We start from the raw sequence: 27,674 nt of genomic DNA on the forward strand, positions 1-27,674 counted from the left end.
TAGACATGAATGCATTATGATTCACATAATTCATGTTCTATCTGTAAAAAGATAAAAATCTGTGATGACAAAAGCTCCACAGATATGTAATGAACACAGAGAACGTACTGAACTGATACGTCCCACTGCCATTGGCCTTTGAACTCTCAGCTGTTGGAAGAGAACAGCCAATGGGAGACAGCTAGGAGGGCTGAGAGATTCTGTAGTGGGGAGTTCAGCACACTTTCATTTTAGGTTAAAACCATATTTTTGGTCAGCATGGACCAACGAGTGTGAAAAAGCCGGACATAACCACCATGACTTCACTCTGCAGAAGACATCATACCTGATATGGATCATAACCAAGTACACGATTAATTTGTATTTCTAAAATGTGTACCCAATAATTTGTATTTCTAAAATTGTTGTACCCATTGAATTATTCAGATAGAGTAAAAATATGTTAAAAATGAAATCATGCTAATTTACAACAAATGAACAGTTGTCTATTGCATGTTAGAGCTGGTAAGGGGAGCCTTATCTGTGATCTTCTGATGAAATGCAAGTACTGTATTTGCTGATCTGTGTATCCAAGTTAAAACGTGATTCACTACAAAAACCTTTAAACAACTTATTTATCAAAAGACAGATCAATAGATTTATTTAGATGAATTCAAAACTACAGCTGAAACACCATGTGTGTTCGAAAAGGCTGTTTCCCGAGTTTGTTTGAGGCACATTTACCTTGACAGCTGGTGGCTTGTGCCGCTGTTGAGTCTGGGCACCGCGTGGACCGTGGCGTCTCCTGTTCACCATGCTGGACGCGTCCTCTTAGCGAGTGTTACCTCTGACAGCTTGTGCTTCTAAACACACCTTCAAGCCTCAACTATAACGATCAATGTGACGCAAGTGTACAAAGTTCAGTTAAATAATCAACACAAATACTACCAAAGGAATAGAGCAGAGAATGTGGAAGTAAAACCTAATCACAGTAATAATCAGTTATCACAGTAATACTTGGTAATCACAGTAATAATCATTAATCATAGTAATAATTAGGAATCACAGTAATCAATTAAAGTAATACTTAGTAATAACAGTAGTAATCAGTAATGACAGTAAACCTAATGATCACTGCTTTGGCTTTTCTTCTTTAAAATATCAAGTAAAATATCTGTCTAAATTAATCACTTTTACTTATTTTAATATTATGTTAACACATTTACTGTGACTCTGAGTTTAGTGCTACTTCCTGTGAGCAGATTTATAGATAAATAGGATAAAGCACTATCCTACTTGGACATTATTCTAGTTGGAAAACAGAGAAGAATAATCTTTTTTTCAGCGACCTATTTTTCCATAAATTATTTTAGGTTTCTCTTTGGGTTCTTCTATGTTTTCTCTGGCTCCTCTTGTTCGATCACATGTCAGTTTAAGTCATATGAGTGCGTAGAACATTACCAGCAGGGAGAATCTCATTTCTCACGTTGCACCCTCAGAGTCTCCTGCATTTCCATCGTAGTGTGTTTCTGTTATGGTGAATTTAAGTGTGTTGTTTCACTAAAATATTCAGACTGTGTTAAGACACGGGATGGAGAACATTGGGAGGGTAGCAACAGTGAGCCAGATGAGGGACAATATAAACCTGCAACCAGAACAGCTACAGATAGAGGGGCAGGTGAATGAGCTACAGATAGACGGACAGGTGAAACAGCTACAGATAGAGGGGCAGGTGAAACAGCTACAAATAGAGGGGCAGGTGAAACAGCTACAGATAGAGGGGCAGGTGAAACAGCTACAGATAGAGAGGCAGGTGAATGAGCTACAGATAGATGGACAGGTGAAACAGCTACAGATAGAGGGGCAGGTGAAACAGCTACAAATAGAGGGGCAGGTGAAACAGCTACAAATAGAGGGGCAGGTGAAACAGCTACAGATAGAGGGGCAGGTGAAACAGCTACAGATAGAGAGGCAGGTGAAACAGCTACAGATAGAGAGGCAGGTGAAAGAGCTACAGATAGAGGGGCAGGTGAAACAGCTACAGATAGAGAGGCAGGTAAAAGAGCTACAGATAGAGAGGGAGGTGGAACAGCTACAGATAGAGGGGCAGGTAAAAGAGCTACAGATAGAGGGGCAGGTAAAAGAACTACAGATAGAGGGGCAGGTGAAGCAGAGACAGGGAGCAAAGCCTCTGGATATATTGGGTAGACCAGGGGTGTCAAACTCATTTTCACGGCGGGCCACATCAGCATAATCGTTACCCACAGAACTTATAAATGTAACTACTCATTAATGTTAAATAACTCTGAATTTATTACTTATTCAAGTTACAAATATTACAGATATATTTGCGTAAATGTTAAAAAAGTTTGCTTGCTGCTGTTATTATAACATAAATCCTTTCAATTTGTTAGGTTATGAAACCCACATTACTCCATCAATCAACGATCAAACTATCCAAGTGAATAAAGAAAAATTGATCAAATATATCACATTTATTTTGTTCAAAACTTGAAATATCAAATTACTGTGAAAATAGTGATTGCTTCAAAAATGCTCCCTCTGAAAAAGACTGACACATAAAATGACGCGGGCCTTCAGTTTGACACCTCTCTTGTAGACTGTCTGGACTCTACTCGTAAAAGCTGGACTGTATCAAATAAAGTATGCAGCAGGGCCTGGACTTCATGAACAGTTATTCTGCATTAGAGGCACGTTAATGAGTTGTTGACAGGGCCGGAGTGGGCCCCCTTTTCAGCCCGGGAGTTTCATGCCCAAATCCGGCCCAAAATTATTTTTCCCTCCCAATCGGCCCAAACTAAAGATTGACATGAGCCGGCCCATCGGGAATCCTCCCGAATCTCCCGATTAGCCACTCCAGCTCTGGTTGTTGACATTAATGGGTTATTAACACTATATGGTGATTGCTCATTGCTTCATGTAGATCCATCAGTTTCTTACATTTGATTTTATGCTCTCTGTAGATCCTTTAAAGAGATTCCAGAAATGCTTGCTGGGCTGTAGTAGATTCGGAGAAGCTTTGATCTCCACTTGCAGTTGGTCCTTCTCTTTCCTACTGTTACTCTTTCTCCTCTTCTACACCTGCTGTCATGTATCTGTAATTTAAGTATTCCTGCATTATGTCTTTCCCTGAGAATCCCTCCTGCTGTAGCATATTTGATCCACCTCATCAGCTAACTGCCTTCTATGAGTTGAATTACACGTGAAGGCACAGGGGGACCCTGAAATGGTTCGGCTCCCCCAGACTGCAAAGACATCCAGCTCTACATGTCGCTCTTTATAAGAGCGTCAAATGGCTTTGCTTGTGTTGCTTTATGCTGATGATGTGACCAGCAGGTGTCAGTAGTCTACACAACGTCCATCACAAAAATATGACTACTAACTCGATCACACTTCTAAGCACTTACAATTACTTAGAGGGATGTTACCAGTTGTGTTTTCACACAGTGCACAACTCTCTTATGTGTTCTTAATGATCTTCTCTTCAAAAAGGTTCCGGTACTCTCAGTGAACTCCTTTTAGAATTTCCCATCTGTCTTCAGGTGTAGAATAGATAATAATGTTCTGAAGGCATATATGGAGTTTTTGCGTGTAAACAGTTTTGTGTGTAGTCCCGTAGTGTTTTGGGCTGTCATGAAAAACGTATTCCATAGAACGCTACCATGCGTCGAAGCAAAAAAAAAGTATTTATTTCCTCGCGAGATTATAACGAAAGGCGGGCACGTGGGCGAGGTTTGGTGAAACAGACATGCGCGTGCGTTCACACGTGTTTCACAGAAGCTCGCAGGGTGAAGATGGCGGACGGTGAAAGTAAGTGCGATTTCAAATATCTGTTTCGAGCGTTGCTAAACGTATGGTGTTTAAAAAGTTGCAATTTTGTGATGCAAATAATGTTTCATATATACTAAAAACTATACTTTAAAGTGCGTTTTAATGCTCTGTGCGGTTGTTGATGAACTAACCAGCGACATGGCGCACTGGAAATAGCCGCACAACCCTCTCCCCCTTTTGGAAGTGCAGGTTTATTCACGGACGTGAACGTTGTTCAGCTGGATTGCAAGCTTGAAAATGTTTTCTGTAGTGTCCACGTGTATCTAGCTAGACGGCCTGGTAAATTGCAGTTACGGTTCCTAGTTTGTCGAACCTTTCACTAGCTACGGTAGCTCTAATTTACGAGGTGGCACAAGTATGCTAGTTAGCTAGCTAGGACTTAGTCCGCTAGATCGAGTTAAGCTTAGATTTTTTTCATATATTCGATTTAGAAAACGTTTAATTCGATTATTCGAATTACTGTATCTAATTTATTACATACCGAAAGGTTTATATGAAGTAATACCCATCGTGTCCGCAATACATTTGTTGAATTTCGAAGGGCCTCAAATCGGATTAATCGGTAATAGTGGTCATTTATTTCAGTAACATATCAAAAGTTTTGCTTACGATCGTTGATCGTGGAAGATCAGAACAAGCGATTTGGAAATGTTCATTTTATGCACCACGTGTTGCCTGGATGCGCCACGTGGTTGCGCCCACGGTCGGTCAGTTAAGCTAGCCTAGCTTAGCTGGGCCAGTAGTTGGGGAAATAAGATATGAAGCCAGTAGTGACTGACCAGCAACCTAAATTTTTTAATCTCCGAGTATTGACGGATGATGAGGTTTAGAAATAAAGTCCTAAGGGCTCGCAAGTGACTTGACTTCGCATGGCTAACCAAGCTAGCTAATTCGATGTAGAATTTCTATGTAATTGTATAATTGGCTGCCATCGTCATTTTGTATCCTTTTTTTCAGTTTCTAAGAAAGAGAAGAAGAAAGCGAAGAAGATATCAAATGATGAAGTCGGGGTAACTATCTTTATATACTCATTATCATATTTATATACTCATTCTCATATTTCTTTTATATCATGCTGTTTATTTAGGATGCTTGGTTCTGAATTTCTTTGACCAGTGACCCACACACATCAGTTTCTTTAACTGACCATTTTGCCAACAGGAAATCCAAGAGACGGGCGACTTTCTCATCAAGCCCGAATCCAAGGTTGCCAAGCTTGACACATCCCAGTGGCCTTTGCTACTCAAGGTGAGCTTCCTCCATTCAGACCTCCTTTCTCATGTGGTCCTGGGCCGGGATGTGACGTGATGAACGCGTTTATCCATTCTCTGAGCGTGCTGATGGCTCTCTCTGCAGGCCGTGCCGGTCCGTTCTGGGCCGCACGGCTTCGGCTGCCCGTCTGTCGCTGCTGCTCCGGTGTTCTGCCGGGTCAGCACGACATTCGAGCCAGCCGGTGCAGAGGAACTGGACCGGCACCGACAAAGACGACCAAACGATTCTGATCATGTGCTTCGTTAGAAGACTCGAAGATTCATCTATTATCTCTTTATTTTATATTTGGTTTTTAACTCGTTTTTAATATGAAATGGTTTGCTTTGATTTAGAACTTCGACAGGCTCAACATAAGGACAGCGCATTACACACCCCTGCCTCATGGCTCCAACCCACTGAAAAGGAACATTCAAGATTATGTCAGGTGAGCTGCTCTGTTAAGGGTGTGGGTTGTTTGAAAAAGCCACATGATGTTACATAGATCGCATTAGCACACTGTGCAAAGATGACCAGCTATCTATCACCCGAGACTGATGGCTTCTAGGAGAACACGGGCTGTGCACGCCCTGTCTGCTGTGTTTCGGTTTGTTTTGGTGCAATCTGCTGTTACATTCTTTATTTATTTCTCTGTCCAGGTCTGGCTTTATTAACCTGGACAAGCCAGCTAACCCCTCCTCTCACGAAGTGGTGGCCTGGATAAAACGTATCCTGCGTGTAGAGAAGACTGGTCACAGCGGTACCCTGGACCCAAAGGTCACGGGCTGCCTGATCGTGTGCATCGACAGAGCCACTCGACTGGTCAAATCCCAACAGAGTGCTGGTATGTTACTCAACCTTCTTGGCTTTGTCGGTTTTATGAATTCTAGGTAAATAATCTGGGATCGGCCTGTACCAGCTAGCTTCGTTAGCCTGACCTCGCACAGTAAACCCAGTGGCCTCTCCTCACTACTCTTGTGCCGTGTGTTGCAGGCAAAGAGTATGTGGGCATAGTACGGCTGCACAATGCGATAGAGAGCGAGCATCAGCTTGCGAGGGTAAGTGGACCCGTGTCTTAGTTTGAACTGGAATCAATCCCAGGGTTGTTTGTATAAGTCCAGTCAGCGGTGGGTGTGGAATGATGAATCTGTTTATCCATTCTCTGAGTGTCTCCAGGCCCTCCTCTCTTGCCGGCTCTTGTGTCCATTTCTGGACACGGACGCGGGCTCTGCCGGCCTCCTCGTCCCTGCGGTAACGTTCTGTTGCCGCAGACGGCGCTGGAGGCCCACGCGGGTTTGGAGGGCCGGTGTTCACCAAAGAAGATCTGATAGTGCTGATGCCATACCCAAGAGCTGCAGGGTTTTGACTGATCAAATTACGACAGGGTTTTAATCTAATCTCTGGTAACGTCTAGGCCTTGGAATGTCTCACGGGAGCCCTGTTCCAACGGCCGCCTCTAATAGCCGCCGTGAAGCGACAGCTGCGAGTGAGGACCATCTACGAGAGCAAACTCATCGAGTACGACCCAGAGAAAAGACTGGGTGAGAACCTGCCGTTTGTTCATCCCAAACTCTTTGCTTTGCTGTCCCGAGGTGACGCATGTCTCATGAGCACGGCGTCGGCTACTTAATGGTTTCCCCAACCCCTTTGAGACGCGGCCACTAAGCATCCTCTCTCCGCTGTGGTCTTTGGTGCAGGCATCTTCTGGGTGAGCTGTGAGGCGGGCACGTACATCAGGACGCTGTGTGTTCACCTGGGTCTCCTGCTGGGCGTTGGAGGTCAGATGCAAGAGCTCAGGAGGGTCCGTTCTGGTGTGCTGGGGGAGAAGGTAAATAATGAGTGAAAATTTTGCAACGGCCAAGATCCATTCACTTCTGATACTGTGCCATTTATGCGGGTGATGCAGTTGTTCCTAATAGGTCTTCTGTAGTTTTACTGTGTGGGCAAAAAAACACGTCGAACCGTTCATCACAACAGCGTGTCACTGCCCACACGCCCCTGGGCTGCCGCTCTGTCAGGGTGTTTGTGTCTGACCAAAGTGTTGAGTTCAGTTCTGGGTCTCACTCCCCAGTCCTGGTAATTAATCTTTGGAATAGAACATGGCTGAGCACGGTGGAGATGGCGGCCATCTTGCCGCCTTTCCTCGTCTTGGCCGACATTTTCTCTCTTTCTCTCCCAAGCTTCTGACCTTGGTCCACTGTTGATTCTCATGATGCCCCTTAACTTTTTTTTGCGCGTAACGTCTGAATTTGGCCCTTGGCAGGACTGCTTGGTGACCATGCACGACGTGTTGGATGCCCAGTGGCAGTTTGACCACAACAAGGACGAGAACTACCTGAGGAGAGTCATCTATCCCCTGGAGAAGCTGCTGGTGTCCCATAAGAGGATCGTCATGAAGGATAGTGCAGTACGTTCCTCTTTGTTCTTCTGCATGTTCTAAGCCGTGTAGGCTGTAAGGTGTAGTAGTAGAGAGACACTCATTACTTCGTTAACAGTTGTGTTCAGTTTTGTTGATTGTTGAAGCCATGTGTCTGTTTTCCCTTCCTCAGGTGAACGCCATCTGCTATGGTGCTAAAATCATGTTGCCCGGTGTGTTGCGGTATGAAGACGGCATTGAAGTGAACCAGGACATAGTTGTCATTACAACTAAAGGAGAGGCCATTTGTACAGGTAAACTCAACCCACCACCTGCCTCGTCCTGTCCAATCACTCAAAGCCACATGATGATTGTTTTAGATAACATTAGCACTCTGTGCAAAGATGACCTCTCATCTATCACCCAAGGCTGATGGCTGTCGCCAACGTCTGACTTTGTTCAGTGGAACATTCCTGGTTTCAAACCACAAGTCTCGTTTTGCTTCGTAGCTGTAGCACTGATGACGACGGCCGTCATCTCCACCTGTGACCATGGGGTGGTGGCCAAGATCAAGAGGGTCATCATGGAAAGGGACACCTACCCCCGCAAATGGGGTCTTGGACCTAAGGTGGGTGTCTTCGGTTAAATGAGTCACGCTCTTTAAAGCTCTCGTTTCAAAGGACGGTCGCCAAGTATCTAATACCCTTTTCCTTTGATACCCCCTGTTTTAGGCCAGCCAGAAGAAAATGATGATCCAGAAGGGTCTGCTGGACAAACACGGCAAGCCCAACGGCAGCACCCCGACGGAGTGGAAGGACGGCTACGTGGACTACAGGTACCATGAGCTCCAGCGCCACACCCTGCTAGCAGGCCCCAACACCCCTTCACCCGCTCTGGGCCGCAGACCGTTATCCCTTTATAGCCTGCTGTGACTCTAGAGGGAGTATGTCTGCTACATCAGTACCTCAGAATTCGAGTCCGTCCTGTGTGCGACGTGCACAACAGGCCCTCGGGTTCTGTGGACATGCTTATCAAGTGTCTCCTGAAGTGAGTGACAGGAGACAGGAGGGGGGTGTATGTGTACAATATATCTTTAGCCTTCCTGTGAGTCAATTTTGTTCAGCTGCTGTTCTCGTCCTGACCACTAGAGGGCTTTGTTTTTCAGCGTCAAACCCAAGCAGCAAGCCACAGACAGTGGTGCTAAGCAGGCTGCGGTGAAGGTGAGCTCTCTGCCTTCTAGCTCCTCGTTTACGTTAGTCCGCCACAGCGGCGCGCGCGTGTTTGGGATTCTGAATTTTCCGCTCTCCTCTACAGAGAAAACGGGATTCGAGCGGGAGCGAGGCTGAAGCCGTACCCATGACCCTGAAGACAGAAGACGAGATGAAAAAGGAGAAAAAGGAGAAGAAGAAGAAAAAGAAGCTGAAGCAGGCAGAGGAAGCGGCTGAAGCGGAGGAGCAGGTGGCCGAGGGGGAGGCTGAGGTGAGCGCTGTAGGACCGTAGTCTAAAACGGCAAGGGGGAGCGCTGTGACGTGACTGTTTAAAAACAGTGCAGTCTTTAGAAGGCAGGGAGTGGAAGTAAGAATATAAAAAACACTCTTTACAGACTCAGTTGTGCAAATATAAAACGCACTAAAAAATGAAGCACCTAATGGCCGTTTTGGTGGAGGTTTTGGGTGCTTGATGGTAGTTTGTACCTTTTTATTAAATTTGTCGTGCTGCTTGGTCTATTTAGTTCCCAGCTAACTTTTCAAGTTCATACCAATTTTGTATCTCTTTCTGCTTTACCCGTGGTTCCCATGTGGCTTTGCTTTTTTCTAGGGATGCACCGAAATGAAAATTCTTAGCCGAAACCGAAAACTGAAAATGAGGAAACCAAGGCCGAAAGCCGAAAACCGAAACACCGAAATACATTATGCCAATTATTAGTAACATTGGATTTATGGCTAACCTCACTAAAATCAAGGCATTGCTATTCAAAGAATAAATCAACTACAAAATTTGATTTGAAAATATTTATTTAGCACTGACATTACAGTAATGCATATTATAAAATTAGTGGTGGGCCGTTAACAGCGATACCGCTGACAACGGCCGACCACTAATTAAATTAAACTCGCTTGCAGACCGTTTTTATCTGAGAGGATAAATATATGTATTTTATACGAGTTAAATTTAATTATAACTGACTGGCCTGAAAGATAAATATAAATTCTCTCATAAAAACGTGACGTGAGTTGCAACAACATTAAACAGCTCAGGTAAACACACTTCTGAGAAATGTGGTCTGCTCGGCAAAACATAACGGGGCTCGATGTGCTTTATTAGCCTACGAAATCCCTACGACAGAGAACGGCTGATCGTCTAAGGCAACGAGTTCCATAATTTTTGGTGTAATGTCCTTTTGCCTTGGCGCCATCAATGGAAATTTTTTTTGCTAGCTTTATCCAAATAAGCGCGTGCAGGTGGCGATTTTTGCTTGCGTCATCACAGCACATTGTTTCGGCCGTGTTGTTTCGGTGATGAAAGTATTTCAATGAAAATTTTCGGTGGCCGAATTTTCGGTGCATCCCTACTTTTTTCTGCATTTCTGTCTCTGCCTTTGTTACGTATTTCTGCCTTTCACTGTTTGCACATTTTTTCCTTCTTCTCTGTGTACTTACACGATGTTTCCTCAGTGTTGTAATGGTTTGGCTTTGCTTTTTCTCCCTGTTGTACTTTGTCGTACTGTTTTCCTGCCCCTTGTCTTTGTTCTTTGTCCAACATTTATCTGTGGTCTGTGTGAAGGTTACCCAGAATGGATTTGCTCTGTCCTTTCTCAGCTTATTTTTTCTGTCAGCTGCTGTCTGCTCATTGTTTCCATCTTCACTATCACATTTTGTAAACATTAATTTGAATTGAACAAATAGGTTGCCCTACACTATTGCCAAGCCACAGTTGAAGCATATGGCAGTTTATTAGTAGATTTTCTGGAACCTTAATACAACACAATATTTACTCTGCTGAACGGTCTACAGGTCACAGAGAGTGCCAAGAAGAAAAAGAAGAAGAAGAAGAAGGTCCCTGAGGCGGAGGCCGGTTCAGATTGAACTCCCACTAGACTGTTGAACCTTCAGGCAAAGTGAGGGCGGACGGGTTGGGGAGAGACGTCCTGCGATGCGCCCGCGGAGTCCCGCTCCCGCTGCCCTCCCTCCAGCACCCCACCACCGTCTGTTCTTCTCGACTGTCAGGCATGTGACCCTTGACCTGGTTTCAGGATGGATTTGATCTTTTTGGACTGTATCCTCGTGTTCCACACTGACATGGAGTCGGTGTCATTAATTTACAACAGCAGTGTCTTTCAGAAACATTTTGGCAGTAAGCAAGTACTGCAAACTGCTTGTAGACAAACGGACTGAAGCGTGGAGTTTGTAATCATTCATATAACATCCCTTGTGCCCAATTAGACAATGTATAATTGTACTTTGGGCTTACAAAGTGTGTTTTATATGTTGACATTCGCATGGCGTAAGAGGGTGTCTGATCTGTCCTTGGATGGAAGTTAATGGTGTTTATCCATCTTCCTTTCCCCCTTTTCGTTATGAGACATACTTTAAAACCTTTTTTTTTTTGAGGGGAGTGACGTGATTATAATGCTGTTTTATTTTGTATTGTATATAACTGGATCTAATTGTAACCCTGAAGCAAATTTGATCAAGATATTTCTTTTCTACATTTCTTTGTGTTGTCTGCGTTTCTTCATGAATTGAGGCATAGCATAAACTTAAGAGATAAAATCCTATTAAGAAATCTTGCGATTGCCAGGGTTGGATGTTCATTTAGTTTATTTTGAAAGTGCAATACCTAATGGGCAACATCCATTCTGAGAAACACAGCAAGGAGGCTGAAGTGTCACCTCAGATCTGTATTAAACCATTTCCGTTATTTTTTTAATACAGTATGAAGTGTAAACATTTAAACTGGCACAGGTCCATGGCACTTCTCTTAATGATGCACACGCCCATAGAAAGCAGTCAAGGATGGTCTCAATCATACCTTGTGGAGCAGAGCTATCACAGTAGAGGTCTTTTTTTTTTTTTTTGCATTAACAGACACCTGCTCGATGTTTACTAGCACTGTACTGCTCTCTGCTTTGTAAATCTCAATGAAATTTGATAGTCAAATCTGACACAACCCAACTTATTGCTTTTTTTTTATATATATATATAAATAAAACATCCTTGCAAACACTGAAGCCAGAGCCAACTGTCTGGACATGCTAATACAACAGCCTAGTGTAGTTTTATGATGTAGCTTCACATCCACTCCCAACACCAAGCCCCTCCCTCACGGAGGTGAGCTCGCTGCAAGGGGGTGTGGCTATTAGTAGACCCAGGACACTGGCACCCACTGCGCACTGGTAGATGCCCTCTCTAAGGCCTCCTCCACGCCCTTCACGCTCTCCGTGACGTCATTGTTCACCAGAGTCACGTCAAAGAAGTGGCGGTACGTGTTGAAGATGGCGTCGGACTCTTTCTGGATGGTCTGCAGAGCATCTGTCTGTGAAGGGGGGAAATGGGCACTTGTTTCAAAGAGTTCCACATTTGAAAAATTAACTTACTGCAAAGTTTTACTTGGGAAATTAAGTAAAAAACTTCAAAATGAATTACCTGGGTGCCGTTATTGGTTGGTGCTATAAATACAACAAGAGGAGCAAAGTCAGCAGTTCTGAGGAGTTTGAGAGTCTGGAAGGAAAAGATGATCCTCGTGTCAACAAAATCTGATAATCTGTCACGATGGCATATCTAATCTACTTAGTAAAGTGGTTTCGCTTTACTGTAATAACGTGGTCATTGGGCATAGGAACCTAAATAATATTCGTCAGTTTAAAAAGGTATGAGGTTAATCCCTGGCTTACCTGAGGTTCCACATCCAGAAGCGCAATCTTGCCTTGCTCATGGATCTTCAGGATGGTCTCAATCTTGGTGCCGAACATGTTGCCCTGGAAACTGCCATATTCCAGGAACTCATTCTTCACAATACATTTGGTCATTTCCTCATTGGAGATGAAATAATATTCCTTGCCATTCTCTTCATCTTTCCGTGGTGGTCTAGTGGTATCTGGGCAAATTCAAAAGTGATTTGTTAGAATGTTTTGAAAGTACTTCATACCTACCCTTGAAAAATTAATGTAGATATTTGTAGTAATAATACAGACCTCCAATGACGGAAGAGCTGTATGTATGATGAAATATGCATCTTAAATACTTGACAATTCTTTTAAACAATATACATACGTTTATTTTTTATTTTTATTTTTTTTTACGAAAACTACCAAACAATGGAAGTTCTTGACTGTTCATCCTCTTGGACACACTTGGACAAACCACAAATTGCTGAAAGTGGTACAACCTGTACAATAAATGTGTCTACTTACGAGTTGCAGGGTAGGTGAACTTTTCAGGGTATTTGGTCAACAGTGAGCATTTTATGTGACTCCTTCCCACACCAGGGGCACCTACACAAAAGCACCTGAAAGTCAGCACCCCTCAAATATGCCATGTTTACACAGTACTCACAGTACATGTTTACACAGTACAAAGAAATCAAATGATCTAATGCACATACGAAAATGTAATTTACAAAAACGGAGCACACAACTATTTTATTCACACTCCGAATGCAGACTCTATATTGACTGACCAATTAGAACGAGGGTTTTCCTGTTGAATGCAGGGAGCTGCACGACTTCTTCGTAAGAAATGACATCAAGTCGATCAAAAACTGACCAAAAAAAGGGTTGTTTTTTAGTCAGAATAAGATGTAAGATGAAGGTAGAAGGTTCGTGTGAAAGAGCGAGAGGTTCCTCACTAGAGCTGTGTTTGGCCAGATACTTGTCTTTGCATTTCTTCTTTTTGCCAAAAGGACTACAGGACTGACCAGCCTCTCGTGACTTGCTTTTGCTGGCCGCACGCCTATCGAGAAAACAGTGTTGGACAGTACATAGACAAAAATGAAGTTAGGAACCCTGAAAGGACATTAGAAAATAGGAACAATGTTTGCAAGAGATAACTCATGTTAGACTCGACCCTATCTGAGTATTGTTTTGTTTGTTTATGAATGCATGTAAACAACTCAAGTACTCAAGTAAACAACATGAAGCTTATGCTGGTCTGTACCATTCCTGAAGTTCTGGGGAGGGAATGAGTCCTGCAAAGTCTTTGGCAGAACTGTCCACCCTGCCCTGCCACCAGTTTGGATCATGCTTGTTGATGATCTGAATGACGTCCCCTGTTTGGAATTTAAGGCCGGCCTCTTTGCATGGGATGAGGTCATCCTTGGTAGGATCGTAGTCAAACTGGGCTCTCACATACATCTGCAGGGAGACGCAGTCGCATTGATAATCACATTCACATTCAAAATGAACTGAAGCAGGCCCCATTCTAGACTGCTTTGGCTGTGTGAGTAGGCACATATTTAGTCATATTTTGATATGAGCTAGCATTGTGGCAATTGAACAAAAATTGTGTGGTCTGTGCGTGGAGGGGTGGGGGGGGGGGGGTGTTGCTAGCTCTGGTCCTGAATCGTACTAATGATCTAATTCAGAAATACCCCAGCAGTCAAAGGGCTTATGTTCAGACACCAGCGAAAACAGGTGTGAATGTTTGACTCAACCTTAAAAATACTTAAAAATAATAATGGTGTTTTTTTTCCATAATCAGTGCCTTGTAAAATGTCTTATTTAACATTACAGTGCGTCCATGCAAGCTTTACCTAACTTTACAAACATACTATGGAGTTTAATAAAAGGCAAGTCAGGTTTACTCAATACACATTATATACATATATACAGTTTTTTGAATGTGTGGCTTTCTCTGAACAACTATTCCAGCTCATGAGAAATGCCATGAATAACTGGGGTTCCACTGTAATAGAATGGCAGAATGAATCAGGCATAGCATCAACATAAAATGGTGACAGTCTCTCATGGACTATAACCATAAAGGTTTTATGGTAAACACAATTTGTATGCTTTCCTTTAATATGATTGTTAACAAAGATATTGACTTTCTTTAATTTAGCTAGTCAAATGGAAGTGGAATGGTGCCTTAATGAGTGTGAGTGCATAAACACGTTCTCATCAAGTTACCATAGCCTCCCGAAAAACACAACAAGGACTGGAAAATGTAGACATAGAAATTGTAATTGTTATATTTTTCCCAGGAATGGAAGGCCTATTTGTGCACAGACTGTCAGTCATTTATGTAATTTATTCATTTTATTATCCAGTCTGAAACTGCAGGCATTTCTATACTTTTACACAAATTGTGCAAGAAAAGTTTGAACAAGTCACTCCTCCTCAGTCTGTTGAGCTACCACAAGTCCCTTTGGTTCTTGTAGGACTTCCCAGTTATATCCCCAGTCACTGCAATGTATGTCCATGTCCTCTTTCCAATTATTAAATCAAACCAACATCAGGCTAATATTAGTACACTCAAGAAGAATGTAGTAATCACTGCTAGATGTACAAGGTGAGTCTGGCTACTGGTGGAATGCTGCCTTGGCAGATGCAAAGAACATTGAACACAAAGAACAGAACATAGAACACAAAGAACAGAACATAGAACACGAACAGAACATAGAACACAAAGAACATAGAGCACAGAAAATAATGAAAATTATGGAGTGCTATGGAATAGGTTTATACTATTCAGCAAAAAGGTATTGGCTCATATTATGAAAGCACAATATAAGCAATTTCTAATGACAGATGAAACTAGCCATTGCACATCCATCAACGCTTTTCTTCCTATATGAATCTTCATAGTGTTGTGACACAGTGTGACCAGCAGGTGGCACAAAAAATACAGGTTTGTAGTTAGTTTATGGAAGTGATATTTTCTATGGTTAGTCATTTCTGGTGTCTACTGATTGAATAGTCACCTGAGTCAGAGGATTTGATGAGTTCCCTAATAAAGAACAAACCATGTGTAATGCAGAAATTATTTGTACAGAAGTGTTGGGTAATGAGTCAAATATATGGATAAAATCCAACAGTCACACTAACCTGGAGTTCTTCATGTAAAACACTATAAGCTAAATTCGACTACACCAAAATATAGTTTAAAGGTATAGACTTGACATGAGCGAATGCTTACCTCACAAACAAGGGCACGATTTTGCTGCTTGGGCACAATTTTCAAAGTGACCACTCCACTGGTGTCTTTCTGTAAAAATGATAACAAAACCCAAATAATTACCAAATACCTGTTCCCTAAAACAGGATCACACGGGCCTTTAGACTATTTGCAGCTCTAGAACAAAGACTTGCCAGAATCTTTTGCAGCTGGTCTACACTGTGATTGGCCACACTTTGGCCGTTAATCTCTGTGATTTCATCTCCTTCGTGAAGGGAACCTAGGACAGAGGCACAAACCATGTGAATGGAAGAGACTCACATGAGAGCAAACGACTAGACACCCTCCACATCTTTCACTGTGAATTGCAGGTCAGAACGATCAAATCCACTAAGACAAACTCCTATTGGTTCTTGTATTAGCTCATAACTAGCTAGTGGGTCTGGAAAATTGGCGCCAAACACCTTGTCTGTGGATCATCCCCCCGTGTAATATTCTCGCCACTGTACACTTCTGCTTTTCACTCATCTTCAGAGTTACGCCCTGAGGGGACAGAACGGAAAACAAGGACGTTGGAACTTGTCATGTTGGCACGGACACTGTGAGAGGGTTCTACTGCCGTGACCCGCAGCGGCGCAGTACCAGCGGCTCGGACGGGCTCTTCTCGAACGCCACCTCCCGTATCCTGGCCACCTCGCTGGCGTTCACATGGCCGGCGCTGCCATTGCTATATGCCTCCTGCTCCTTCGCTTCCAATGTCTGCATGGCTGCCTGAAAGTGCACACACACACACACACACACACACACACACACACACACACACACACACACACACACACACACACACAGGCGTGTCAGTGGCTTAGACCATGTAAAGTCACAGTGAGGACGTCAGTTCTGCTCCACATAGCGGTGAGAGTTCAACACCGAATGAATCATCAATGATTTACTTCGGCTGCCGGGCCCTGGTAATGAACATGGGCATGATACAAGCGGACCGCTCCAGCTCCACGGTACCTATTAGCCGGTGCCAGCACGATGCCACGTCCCGTGTTGAAGACAGCCACGCGGCAGACACGGAGTTGTGACATTTGCTCTGGGTTAAAGATTAAAGAGTCACATTTTTGCCACCTCATTAGATCGCAAATGTACACTATACAGCTACCACGGTTGTCATGGTTATGTGTTCAGCCTAGTGGTACAAACTGATGTAGCAACTTCTGACCCCCCAAACCCCCAACACACCCACCCCCCCACTGTTGTGTCGGTCAGGGCGATGCTTCAACAACTTGCAGTGGGTCATCGCACAGTAATAAATGACTCAGGACGAATCATTGGACAGTGGTGTTTATCAAAGCACAGACGTTCCTGGCATCATAGCGAGAAGATCTATGGAGTCTTCTAATGTGATGTGTATGATTAACAACAAATCGACCTCCACAGCTGTTAGTTCGGTTTCTGCGTGAGAAACGCACAACAGCTTTAAATCTGCTGATACGGCAGATTACAGAAAGCCGCATCCGCCTCACTGTTCCTCGTGATCTGTACTGCCACTCTTGTTAACTGATTGCCTTACCAAGCTATTCTCCTGGATTATTCAGATTTAGTGCTGCCGAAAGCTACGGCATTTAAAACTTTATGCATGCAGTCAATAATAAAGTGAAGCCTGTCCTGCATTGAACGGTGCACGCTAGAGCCATGAAAACTCAAAACAGCTGAGCGCGCCATGTCCTTCAAGGCCGGCAGCTGGAAATCCCCAGATGCATATGTGTGAAGAGGAACTTGAAAGTCTCACTCTAATAAATGATGAATGTGGGCTAATAGGTTCCACAGCCGGGAAGCATGTAAATAGGGAAGCAGCACCTTCTGTGCTTTCATGGAGTCACGCACGGAGGATCTCAGCCATCATAACCACACGTTCAGCAGGTCCAAGTCACAGCGCAACACCACGTCACTCGGACTCCCTGGGCTGAGTGGAGGCCAAAGGCTACGCTTCTAGTGTGACTGTAATTACAGGGCTGGGACTTCGGACTCATGTGTTGAGACCATGAGAGGGACGCTGAGAAAGAGATTATGCAAGAGATACTTGGAAAACATGGTGTGCCTTCCAAGGTTAAGGAATTTAAACAACAGGACCCTAAACAGATACCCAACGTCCACACACACACACACACACACACACACACACACACACACACACACACACACACACACGTCACATTTTCAGTGAATACGGACTTGGAACTCCTTTGAAGTTCATCAAAGGGCAGAATTCCTAGAAGGAATAACACAGATAAGGAATATACTCCATTCTTGAGAGGCAGGAATTGAGCAGAGCTGGTTTGCTGGGGTAAACAGCTGCGTGAATACTCATCCATTTTAACCAATATACTCCTCAACATTCCCCATGGAGGGTTATGAAATTCTCCAACACCTTTCGCCCTTTGAGTTTCGCGGTTGTTCCACGTGTCAACAACAAATTAATTGAAGGCGTGGCCTTCAATTTCATTATCTGCCTTTAAATTCTTGCAAATATTTGCGGCATTGGTTGAGTCCAAGCCTTGAAGTCTGATGCTTGACGCTGATTATGAGACCTTGTCGTTGATGATTTCTACCTACACAGAGCTAGGCCATATAGTCCTTATCAGTGTTTCCCTATTGAACCTCATGAACCCTACAGGTCTAATACGAAAGATCTGGTGTCGTATCAGTGGAGTGCGATGGCCTGACAAGCTAGGGCAGACTCAGGGCCTGAAGGAGAGAGCATGTGCACTCCGCCCAAGGCGTCCTCTAGTAATGACTACACACTCATAGAACACCACCACTGGTACTCAGAAAGGACCGAGACATGGGGACTAACTATGGGGATTGAAGATTTGCAATTTGTCTTCGAGGAAATGCATGATGTGCCATGCATTGGCCTTAGAGGAGAGCCTAAATCAGACTAAATCAGCTGAATATGCTGGCTAACCATGTCATGTGTTGTTAAAAGGAACTCTAAGGTTTATATACTGTACCTTCTTAGGTCAGAATGTCACCTAAACATTTATGATCAATGTAGAACACAAGTGTTGGATTTTCCTTGAATGGAAAATCGACACTGAAGCACATAATTGGAAATATTGGTTAAGGCATTGGTGCCTTAACTGCCATGGGTCGAGGTTTTCTGCCATGTGTGACCAGTATAGGAACAGGAACCACAATGGAATTCATACAATCTTAGAATCAATGAGAACCAGTGACCCATTTCCTCTCCCAAACGCAGTCCAGAGAAAATCCAATGATACCTTGAGGCTGCCACACACAGGCTGAGCCCTTTAACTGTGGAAACAATGAGGTCAGGGAGAGAGCTGAGGACCTTCCTCCTCCCCTTAAGGGTCAGAGGTCGCAAGAACACCAATGGATGCTCCATAATGACCCTGAAGCCCATGGGAGGCTTGAGACTCTGTTTGATGGTTGATGAGGTTTGATGCTTGCAGCGTGTTCTGAATTTCAGTGATATCGCTTTTCAAACAGGAAAAATTGGATTCTCAGAGTAGCAGGGAGCCACATGTGTTCAGGTGTAAAGTATTCAGGCAGTCCTGCAGCTCGGAAACTAAAACAAACCCATAAATACATTAATAAATAAAAATCAATAAACACAAAAATAAATAAATATATGAATAATAAAAATCTATGTTCAATTTGCCATCTTACACACTTATTTGTTCTCTGACAACCTGGGAGTAGTGAACCATGTTATCAGATAATAAATATAATTTTTCATTGGTTGGCAGAGGTATAGTACCTTTGCCCTTGCAGTGTGACTAATTTCTTTCACACCGCCTCTTTTACTGAACCTGCAGTGGCTTCAATCTGCTGCTAACAAAATTCAATATCAGAACACATAGAGCTACAGAAAATCGGTTAATGTCCGCAAATGTGGAGCTGTAAGTGAACCTCTCGCCAGGGTATGAGGGTGGAGGATGAGCTGTCTGGAAAGCTCCGCCCCTTCCGTACATAACGACTCCTTCAGTTTAACATCAGCATGATTTATTGTTCTGTTGATCCATTTCAAGAAACATCAGTAGCTCTCTTTGAGAGGAAACCAAAACTCTAGAGATTCTTTGTTAGATAACGCATAGGGTGTGTTAGAGTGCGTATATTAAATACCGTATATAAAGACCCTGTTCTGTGCATTTTAAACTTCCAATGATAAAAGCAGGTTGTCTTATCTTGTAGCTTGTACAGAATGTGTTGTGTGTGTTGGAATAGCTATAATACACATTGTTAGCTTTAAACGTTATAAATGGGTATTTATAAGAATGGGAAGATAAACATTATGTGAAATGCAATTCATTGAAACAAGAAGCACGGAGGATCCATTAGATTTGTGTGTTACATTAGGTCATTAATTCAGTTTCATTGAAAGAATACTGTAAAAGATATTGCAATATCATTGACAGTTATTGTAGGGAATGTTGCAGATGCACTGTGGTGAGTTAAGATGCACCTATAGTGACTAGGGGAGCCTCGTGCCAAAGAAATCACATTAAGGGAATTTGATCATTGTAAGTGCTGTATTCGCGTAATGGATCCTCGACCGAGAGGGTGATGTGAAAGGAGACAGATACACCGAGACACACAGGAGGATGGGAGGAGATCTCTGGGGATCATGTTGATTATGCTGAGCACATGTTGATCACCTGCAAGACTTGGGTTTGAGATTGATATCGCCACAACCCCCCAGAAATAGTCACTTAAATTAATGCCTTCTGATCCTTTACTTCATTTCTGTAAAATATGGGCAGACCACATATATGCATCATGTAGCAAAACACACTGCACTTGGCTAAAATTATCAGAATGATCAATCACTGGAAAAGAGTGAACAGTTAATCTGTTTATCTTATTTGAACAGGCCCAGACCCATTTGTGTAATCAGTAGTAAGATACAGAATGTATTGTTTTTTAAAAAAGGATCCTAGTCACTTAGAACAATGGAATACAGTGCATTGAATATCTATTCAACCCCCTTCAATGACACCAAATTAATCTGGATTACAAATGACACACATGTTGTTCCATGCAGTATTTTTTCTTGTAAACCAATATGCTCACGAAGTAAAATTGTGAAGATGGGGAAAATGCCATTGTTTGGGAGTCCCCCGTTCTTGCTGACAGATTTGCTGCAGGTTGTTCAGGTTAATTGGATGACACGTGGACCAAATCAATTTCACATGGATGGGGGTGTGAACTGATTTGGCCACTGTACAGATTTTAAGGTTTTCTTACAACCACCCCCGTGTTGTTTTCACCATCCATTCTTCCTTCAGTTTTGATCATTTCCTGCTGAAGAACGACCTGGTGCTTCCTGAGGGGCGCTATGAGGTTTCTACTTGTAGCATTTTAAATTTTGGCCAAAAGCCTCAATTTTCACTCTCGTCTGACCCGCAAAACCTACTCCCACATTCTTGGTTCCCCTTGACGCTTTCTGGCAAACGTGCTTTGCTATTGTTTGATATTTTACGCTGCTCTGGGGTTGCGATGACTAGGCACTTCCTGATGGGTATTGTGGGCTACCCATACTACCATTGTGGGCTACTTCAGTACTACCTTGTAGCCTTTGTTTAAATTGTGCAAGTCTACAACATTATGTCTAATTTCCAATTCAGAATGCTATTTGGTCTTAATTTTCACAGACTGACCAGATGCATTTTAATTAATGGGGGTCTTTAGTGATTCACAGGTAGAAACCAATTTTAATACATCCTTCATATGTAACCTTGGAACTCCTATTATTGTAATTCTGGTCATTATTCTTGTGCATCCTTCAAACAGCACAAAATATATGGATGACTGTTTTGCAAGGCACTGTACACATAATACGTTTATGTAACAATATTCAGAGAACAAAAGGGTGTAGAGAAAATAATTCCCTAAACTGCACATTATTACTTAGCCAATCAATCCGTATTGGCTGACAATTAACATCTTATCAGTTACTTAGAAGATGATCCTGAGGTCAGATTTTTTACAGTCATAGTAAATCGTAATCAATAGCCCATCCAAAGGGCGCATTCAGGCTGTGCTCGCATGCATATCAAGTTTATTTAAGATATCCGTGTGCTTTGGTTTTGGACCAGAACCAGGACCTGGTCCAGGGCCTGCCGAAGCCCTTTCCCAGCAGTAGGCTCCAGGACTTCGTGCCACCGGCCAGCTGACAGAGTCATGGCACCACTTCCCCAAAGACTCCCCCCACACTGCTGACTCATGCGGTCTAGAGCAGAGAAGGAAGTCACATGCCTTAGGAAACCGCCCAAAAGTTTAACTGCAATCACTGGGTCTGCTTCACATCCACGAGGAGCTCAAAACACTGTGGCTCAGCTAGAAGATGTCTTACAAAGAGACGGGGTGAAACATTGATGCTGAAGTCCAGACATTGCGCAAGACATCAGTCAAGAGGCTGCTTAAAACTGGTTTAACTCACCATTCACTTTTGTGGACAATTTGTGCGGTGCAATTCTATACAAGTGGAACTGGAGAGTCAGCTTTCTGGTCAAGTATTTGGATTAGACTTATTAAGATAATGCGCCAGCTATTAAACGTTGTGTAATTAAATATCCAGATCAGATATCAAGCTTTTACGTCAGCTTTGCTGAATGATTAACAGCATGTGCAGTACCAGGTACCTCTCTCTCAACAGAAGAAACGACTTCGATAGCAATAAAAAAAAGATACTGAATAATATAAACGCATTTCTATAGCATCTTATTAAAAGTGCAAGCACACGTCACAAAATGAAATCGTAGGAAATCGAAATAAAAGCAGTAACAGAAATGGCAACGTGGGATGCAAAAGGACAAGACGAGGGAAGACGATGGCTGTGAGGTCATTGTGAAGCTGAGGTTGAAAGCTGGAGAAGAACAACTAGAAGATACATCATGATCCTAAGGAGATGTTTCTATGAGGAGCACTTCACTGCAAAGTGCCAGCTGTATGATTAATGAACTGGAAGTCATTAGGATCAGGCAAAGGAGCATGTGCTACCTATTGTACCTATGTGCTACCTATTGCTTCATTTACGACAATTTGCCGTGTCAGCATTTTGAGCTGGAGTTCTTTTAGCAAATCTTGTGTCTGAGCAATGAGTGAAATTTAAAAATCCTTGGATATTGTTCTCAAATAAGACACAGTCGGCACGTCCAGGTGCAAACCTGCCACTCTTCAGGACAGAGCAGAGCACCCATCAGCACAAGTCCCAGCTGTCATGTGAACATACACACATGGAGAAAAACACCAGCCCCTCTTCTCTCTCTGGCGTGTGTAAGCTTTACCACAGCATTAGGCTGACATCTGACCTACAAGGGACTTATGAGCATTTTAAAGAAGTGAGTCTCAAACGGGTTTCACAGACAAATCAACAGCACGAGAAAAAACAAACACTCCCCTTCAGCAGGCCATGGTCAGTCCCTTCACAGGACATCTGTGAATGTTCATACCAGCTCAAAATCAGGTCTCTGAACAGCAGTTTCTTCATTTTGAAGCAAACAAGGCAGACCTGCATTTACCCAGCCAAAGCCATAAACTCGAAAATCCCCTCGGGTGCCGTGGAGATATACGAGGGTGGCGTGTGCTTCAGAACTGCCCGGTGAAACAAAACAAGCCAGGGAAGAGCTGCTGTGTGTCTTCAGCTCGTGCCCTGGGGGTCAACAGCCTGCTGTGGGTATATGGAGCCATAGACACTTTGCTGCGGGGGAAGTGTGTGTGTGTGTGTGTGTGTGGGGGGGGGGGGGGGGGGGGGGGGGGGGGGTAATTGAGCCCCAGCTGTGTATAGTGTTGTCTTACAATCTGCACCTTTTAGGTCTAATGAAACTGTTTTTTAGAGGTCAAAAGAGGTTTGAATTAATGCCACATCATCTGCAAAATAAAGATCAGGGTGAGTCATGGCCTCTCACTAACACATTGTTTACAATCACATGCTTGTTCATTCCTGCTATCCCAATGTGTATATATAGAAGCTGTATATACATGCATTTACATACTATACATTTCCTTAAACGAACAGGACAAATGCACAATACTTTGGCAATCATAATAATACTTTGTTTTAAGAATTTCGAATGAAACAATTTACAGCCAAGGTCCAAGCCATCGGTTACATCACTGTAAAAAAAAACACCGAAGAAGGGCCACTGATGTGCTCCTTTAGCACAGGACTTTTAATTTGCATTTACAGATTAATCATGTACCCTATGCTTAATCAAGAAAAACAAAAGGCTCACATAAGGATGAGGCAGCGTGCGTTACGTAACCGGCTCCAAGCTGTTTCCCAAGACTTCCCTGCTCCTGCCGCAGCGATGAGACATGGCACGGCAGGCGGACACGGGCACGTCTATTTATAGCTCGCCGGGACGACACGGCCTGATGGCAGAAGCTCCACTGATACATGAATAAGTTTGGCCTGCTGCCAACTGCAGAAGCGATTCACTGGACGCCAACGAGAAATGAACACATGGACAGGCGCCAGCGTATCGAATCGTGCAGATAGGTAGAATTCAGGAAAACCATACGGTGTGTTAGGATATCATAGCATCTGGACTCACCGTAGGTTAACCATGAGGTTCTGTGTTGCACTAGCTCAGACACAGGCTGTAGTGTGATGTGTCAAAATCCTAGCATTCAAGCATGTTACAAAAAAAGATTTCAAAACTTTAAGGCTGCACATTGTTGTAGTGTAATTTTATCAGTACATCTTCTATGGGATTCAGTTGTCTTTGTTGTTCAAGAGTGGAATGGTATGAGTGTGACACAGCTTGGAACCTGTTCTGGCTAAAGACATTAAGGACATTGTATGTCATAAATGTTACATATTACATGACTGACAAACAGGGCCAACTACCTGCTGGAGGGATGGGAGAATATAAAAAAAAGTTTGAAAGAAAATGTGGAAGCATTTCATGAGAGTTAGCACCTGTGTACCACATTCTGGACAAAGATCTAAACAGTGTTCTGATGCAGTCCTGACCAAACATTCCCCCAGTGAGTGAAAGTCTTGTGTCAGCATCTTCACACAGGTGTAATTTCTTGCCAGAAAACATTTTATCTTAATTTGATCTATACTTAACGATGTTGCAAAGAACACTGTCATTCCATACTGAGTGTACAGATCAGTACTGTTGTGTCTTCTCTTTTTTATAACTGCTTTGAAAAATAAGTTCTTTACATCAGGCAAAGCAAAACACCATTTTTCTCATATCATTCACCGTGTAAGATATTTTTAAATCTTTGAGATTCCAAGCAACTACATAGCACTTTTGTAAGTCGCTCTGGATAAGAGCGTCTGCTAAATGCCATAAATGTAAATGTAAATGTATATTTTCAACGTGTTAGCTCTTTTTATGTAAGCTTAAAGTTTCTTAGAAACCTCGACCTGCTTCACATGACTGGGCTGTGTTACATACCAGCTCATGTGTCATGTTGATGACTCAGACTTCAGCAGGCATACTTAATTGCACTGCTTGTCATTGGAGGTCCTAGACCGCTGTGGGCATGATGAACCCAACGCCTGCCTCCTCTACACTGCATTCAGTAGCAAACCAGTGTGTGAGATGATGGTGATCGCAGTTCGGATGGCTGTCTTACAGGGACAGGAGGGCTATTGTCAGTGTATTAATGGCATCAGTAGCCCCGGAAGATTGTCCACAGGAGACAACAGAGAGCAAAATTGCCTCATTCATTAACCCTTCCCCCAGCCATACCTAAGTACAGCTTCTTGTTTAAAAAAAAAACAAAACAAGTAAAGAATCGTGATGAAATCTCAAAGCCACCCCAACCTCTGTCTGGGAGTGTTAGGTTAATGAGAGGAAAAATACTTATGATCTTAAGCTTGCCAGAACACAGCTGATTAGTTTAGTGCTGTAGATGTTCAGTAAGTGTTCACCGGGAAGCTCTTTGGGTTGCTCTTTGCTTGCCTTGAAGATGAGACAACGCAATTAAATGACGCGAAGGCTTTACATAAGCGAATAGATTTTGCTGCTTTGTGTCTTATAATGTGTGATTCCTCTGAGGTAATAGGCTGAGTCATACATATATGTTGTGTGAGAAGAGTGTGAACTTCGGGTTTAATAAAGAGTATATAACATTAAAGCGGTAATGAACAAAAACATCTACTAGGAAAGATACTAACATACAGCTAAAAATAAAGCCTTAAAAAAAATCCAACCCCTAAGAAATAATTTGACAGCTTGAAATTAACAGGCAGAACAATAAATAATTATAAGCCAAAACTGCGTGCGTAAGGGAGAGTATATTAATGGGCCTTATTTCTTTATGAACTATTGGTCATTTAAGCTGTAAAGAATAAAGTTGTTGCGCGAAGCACTGTGATGGTGCCTAATGCAAACCGGGCTGCACCAGTATGGACCAGCCGCGCGCCTGCCTTGTGGGTACCAAACCAGTTATATCTTTAACGCAGTGATGCGATGAGTAAACATCGCACCATTCTTGATTACCTTTGTTAAATGGTCATCTGTAATGTTTCACAGAGAGAAAGAACGAGGGAGATATAGAAAAACCACTTCCCTGCCTGTAAAATAATACCAAGGACATTTAGAGGAAGCTTCTTACCTTTTCTGACTTGGGTTTGTTTTGCAGTAGTTGCTCCAGGTAGAGATCGGAGAGCGCCGTTCGAACGCTGCTGACCCGGTCCAGAACGACAGCGGGTTCGTTTTTACTGGATTTTAATGTCATTTTTGACCGCCAGCTGGGATGGTAGTAGCAGGTGCTGGAGCAGGCTGACTTTGGGTCCCGACGAGGCTGGTCAGGTGCCAAAAGGAGCGATAAGGAACACTCGGCTGTACGCTAAGTTCAAGTTCCTGTTCCAAGTCCGAAGTTCTGGCAATTACTACTACCAAGACCGAGCTGACAAAGCACATAAACATTTGCATGAGGAGGGGAGGGCTGGTTTGCTGCAGCTTCCTTTGGAAAATAGGTAGTTACGTACTGATGACAAAACGAACGGGGGACCCTACAGCGACGCGCTGGCGGTGCGGTCCAAATGTCAACACCACTAACGATCTCGGTGCCGAGGGTTGTGTCGGGTTCCTGTGTGACAAGCGATTCACAGCGATAACATTTTCTCACTGTAAACGTGTATTTTTTTATGTAGCGCTAGTGATATAAAAAGACCCCGTAGCCTGTAAAAAGCAGGACTCATCACTCCATAGAATCACGATTAGGTCCAAAACGACAATCAGACAATCAAACGATGACAATCAAAAGTGGAATTTGGCATTTCAGGCTAATTTGAGGAATGTACAGTTCTGTTGTCTAACGCCCCCACTAGGCCTAATACGTACGAGCTCTGGGCGCTCAGAAGCCTGCTATAATAAAACTGCTGAAATAAAAATAGGCATGTACGACCCCTTGCGTTCTGACAGACACAGTTCCCTCCCACAGTACACAGTTATTTTGATACACTTACCTTTAGAGCAGATTTACTGCCATCTACTGGTACTGCTGATACACTCGTAATGCATTTACTGATACATAAGTAGATACAATAGTAAAGAGGCCGGTTGAAGGAGCACCGGGTGCACTCTTACAAAAGTTTTTTTTTTTCTGTTGTGTTTCCGATTTCTTCACATTAGAAACCCCCTAAAGAGATAGAGTATGCCTTGAAATATAAATATGCTGATTTCTTTTTTTCAAAATTCGCTGATTTTGCGAATGACGCATACGAAACTGGAAAACGCTGCTGTTTTTCCAACCTCTCAACCACAGGAAACAAAGATAAAAATCTAACATTAGCTGAAACCACTAATGTTTAGGCAAAACACAGAAAAAACGCTTTTGTAAGGTATGGGCAAACAAACTTTAGATTTTTTATGTAGCTATAGTACCTCAATTTTGTAGATGAAGTTAGAGATCTATGGCACAATGTTTTTGAACATCGGTGTAATAAACATTCTCTACAATTCTTGGCTTTTTTATGTGGGTGGATTTTTGTATAAGTATAATTAGATTGTGGTGGTTTTAATTTAGAATTTATCTTCATATCTGGTAATACATTAGAGAAAAATCACAAATCTATTTGCTTTATTACTGATAAAGTTATGAAAATTACATTAATCAGAAAACAAACT

The 27,674-nt window shown here is 42.9% G+C and overlaps 3 protein-coding genes and 4 non-coding genes across 9 annotated transcripts in view; 5 read left to right on the forward strand and 2 right to left on the reverse strand.

Moving 5' to 3' along the window:
* pcyt1bb (phosphate cytidylyltransferase 1B, choline b) overlaps positions 1-3,659 on the reverse strand; it is a 9,490-nt gene extending 5,831 nt beyond the window's left edge. Inside the window, exons 1-3 of one of the 2 annotated variants that reach the window (XM_076980346.1) lie at positions 2,941-3,659; positions 1,441-1,508; positions 724-865 (exon numbers count right to left, since the gene is read on the reverse strand). In XM_076980346.1, coding sequence (XP_076836461.1) covers positions 724-795 — 72 coding nt within the window. In that variant the 5' untranslated portion in view covers positions 796-865; positions 1,441-1,508; positions 2,941-3,659. Of the gene's footprint in view, positions 1-723; positions 866-1,440; positions 1,806-2,940 lie in introns of those variants that run through there. The other variant, XM_076980347.1, reaches the window with a different exon arrangement.
* A 46-nt stretch (positions 3,660-3,705) lies between these two features.
* On the forward strand, positions 3,706-11,146 carry dkc1 (dyskeratosis congenita 1, dyskerin). Of its 2 annotated transcripts, none has more exons than XM_076980342.1 (15): positions 3,706-3,810; positions 4,789-4,841; positions 4,993-5,079; positions 5,436-5,527; positions 5,739-5,923; positions 6,073-6,137; positions 6,494-6,620; positions 6,777-6,907; positions 7,343-7,486; positions 7,629-7,749; positions 7,945-8,063; positions 8,167-8,270; positions 8,601-8,655; positions 8,750-8,914; positions 10,450-11,146. In XM_076980342.1, the coding sequence occupies exons 1-15, from the start codon at positions 3,795-3,797 to the stop codon at positions 10,519-10,521; spliced, it is 1,536 nt and encodes a 511-aa protein (XP_076836457.1). In that variant the 5' UTR covers positions 3,706-3,794; the 3' UTR covers positions 10,522-11,146. The 2 variants fall into 2 exon arrangements, with proteins under 2 accessions (XP_076836457.1, XP_076836456.1); XM_076980341.1 differs by lacking the exon at positions 10,450-11,146 and adding an exon at positions 9,254-10,426.
* LOC143482489 (small nucleolar RNA SNORD17) lies at positions 5,131-5,337 on the forward strand. Its single transcript, XR_013122250.1, has one exon. It is a non-coding gene; the product is annotated as a small nucleolar RNA SNORD17 (small nucleolar RNA).
* On the forward strand, positions 5,566-5,642 carry LOC143482474 (small nucleolar RNA SNORD83). Its single transcript, XR_013122237.1, has one exon. It is a non-coding gene; the product is annotated as a small nucleolar RNA SNORD83 (small nucleolar RNA).
* Positions 7,111-7,240, forward strand: LOC143482486 (small nucleolar RNA SNORA36 family). Its single transcript, XR_013122247.1, has one exon. It is a non-coding gene; the product is annotated as a small nucleolar RNA SNORA36 family (small nucleolar RNA).
* On the forward strand, positions 7,795-7,873 carry LOC143482473 (small nucleolar RNA SNORD83). The gene has a single exon (XR_013122236.1). It is a non-coding gene; the product is annotated as a small nucleolar RNA SNORD83 (small nucleolar RNA).
* Positions 11,147-11,468: 322 nt separating the features above from the next.
* Positions 11,469-26,885, reverse strand: mpp1 (MAGUK p55 scaffold protein 1). Its single transcript, XM_076980343.1, has 12 exons — positions 26,158-26,885; positions 16,192-16,320; positions 16,014-16,092; positions 15,744-15,829; positions 15,571-15,639; positions 13,591-13,787; positions 13,283-13,386; positions 13,115-13,195; positions 12,849-12,929; positions 12,330-12,532; positions 12,082-12,156; positions 11,469-11,971 (listed from the first exon to the last, which is right to left on the reverse strand). Exons 1-12 carry the CDS (start codon positions 26,278-26,280, stop codon positions 11,795-11,797), a joined length of 1,404 nt encoding a protein of 467 aa, XP_076836458.1. The 5' UTR covers positions 26,281-26,885; the 3' UTR covers positions 11,469-11,794.
* Between the last annotated feature and the right edge of the window lie 789 nt (positions 26,886-27,674).

Source organism: Brachyhypopomus gauderio, chromosome 18 (assembly GCF_052324685.1).
Source record: "Brachyhypopomus gauderio isolate BG-103 chromosome 18, BGAUD_0.2, whole genome shotgun sequence".
NCBI lineage: Eukaryota > Metazoa > Chordata > Actinopteri > Gymnotiformes > Hypopomidae > Brachyhypopomus > Brachyhypopomus gauderio.

What these genes read in the sequence shown, in the direction of transcription:
- dkc1 (XM_076980341.1), top strand. An exon ending in TCGTCATGAAGGATAGTGCA is followed by an intron (nt 7,487 to 7,628) that starts GTACGTTCCTCT and finishes TCCCTTCCTCAG; the next exon opens with GTGAACGCCATCTGCTATGG. An exon ending in AATGGGGTCTTGGACCTAAG is followed by an intron (nt 8,064 to 8,166) that starts GTGGGTGTCTTC and finishes CCCCTGTTTTAG; the next exon opens with GCCAGCCAGAAGAAAATGAT.
- mpp1 (XM_076980343.1), bottom strand. Translation starts at nt 26,280, where the DNA reads ATGACATTAAAATCCAGTAAAAACGAACCCGCTGTCGTTCTGGACCGG. An exon ending in ACCAGCTGCAAAAGATTCTG is followed by an intron (nt 15,640 to 15,743) that starts GCAAGTCTTTGT and finishes TCATTTTTACAG; the next exon opens with AAAGACACCAGTGGAGTGGT. An exon ending in ATCGTGCCCTTGTTTGTGAG is followed by an intron (nt 13,788 to 15,570) that starts GTAAGCATTCGC and finishes GTCTCCCTGCAG; the next exon opens with ATGTATGTGAGAGCCCAGTT.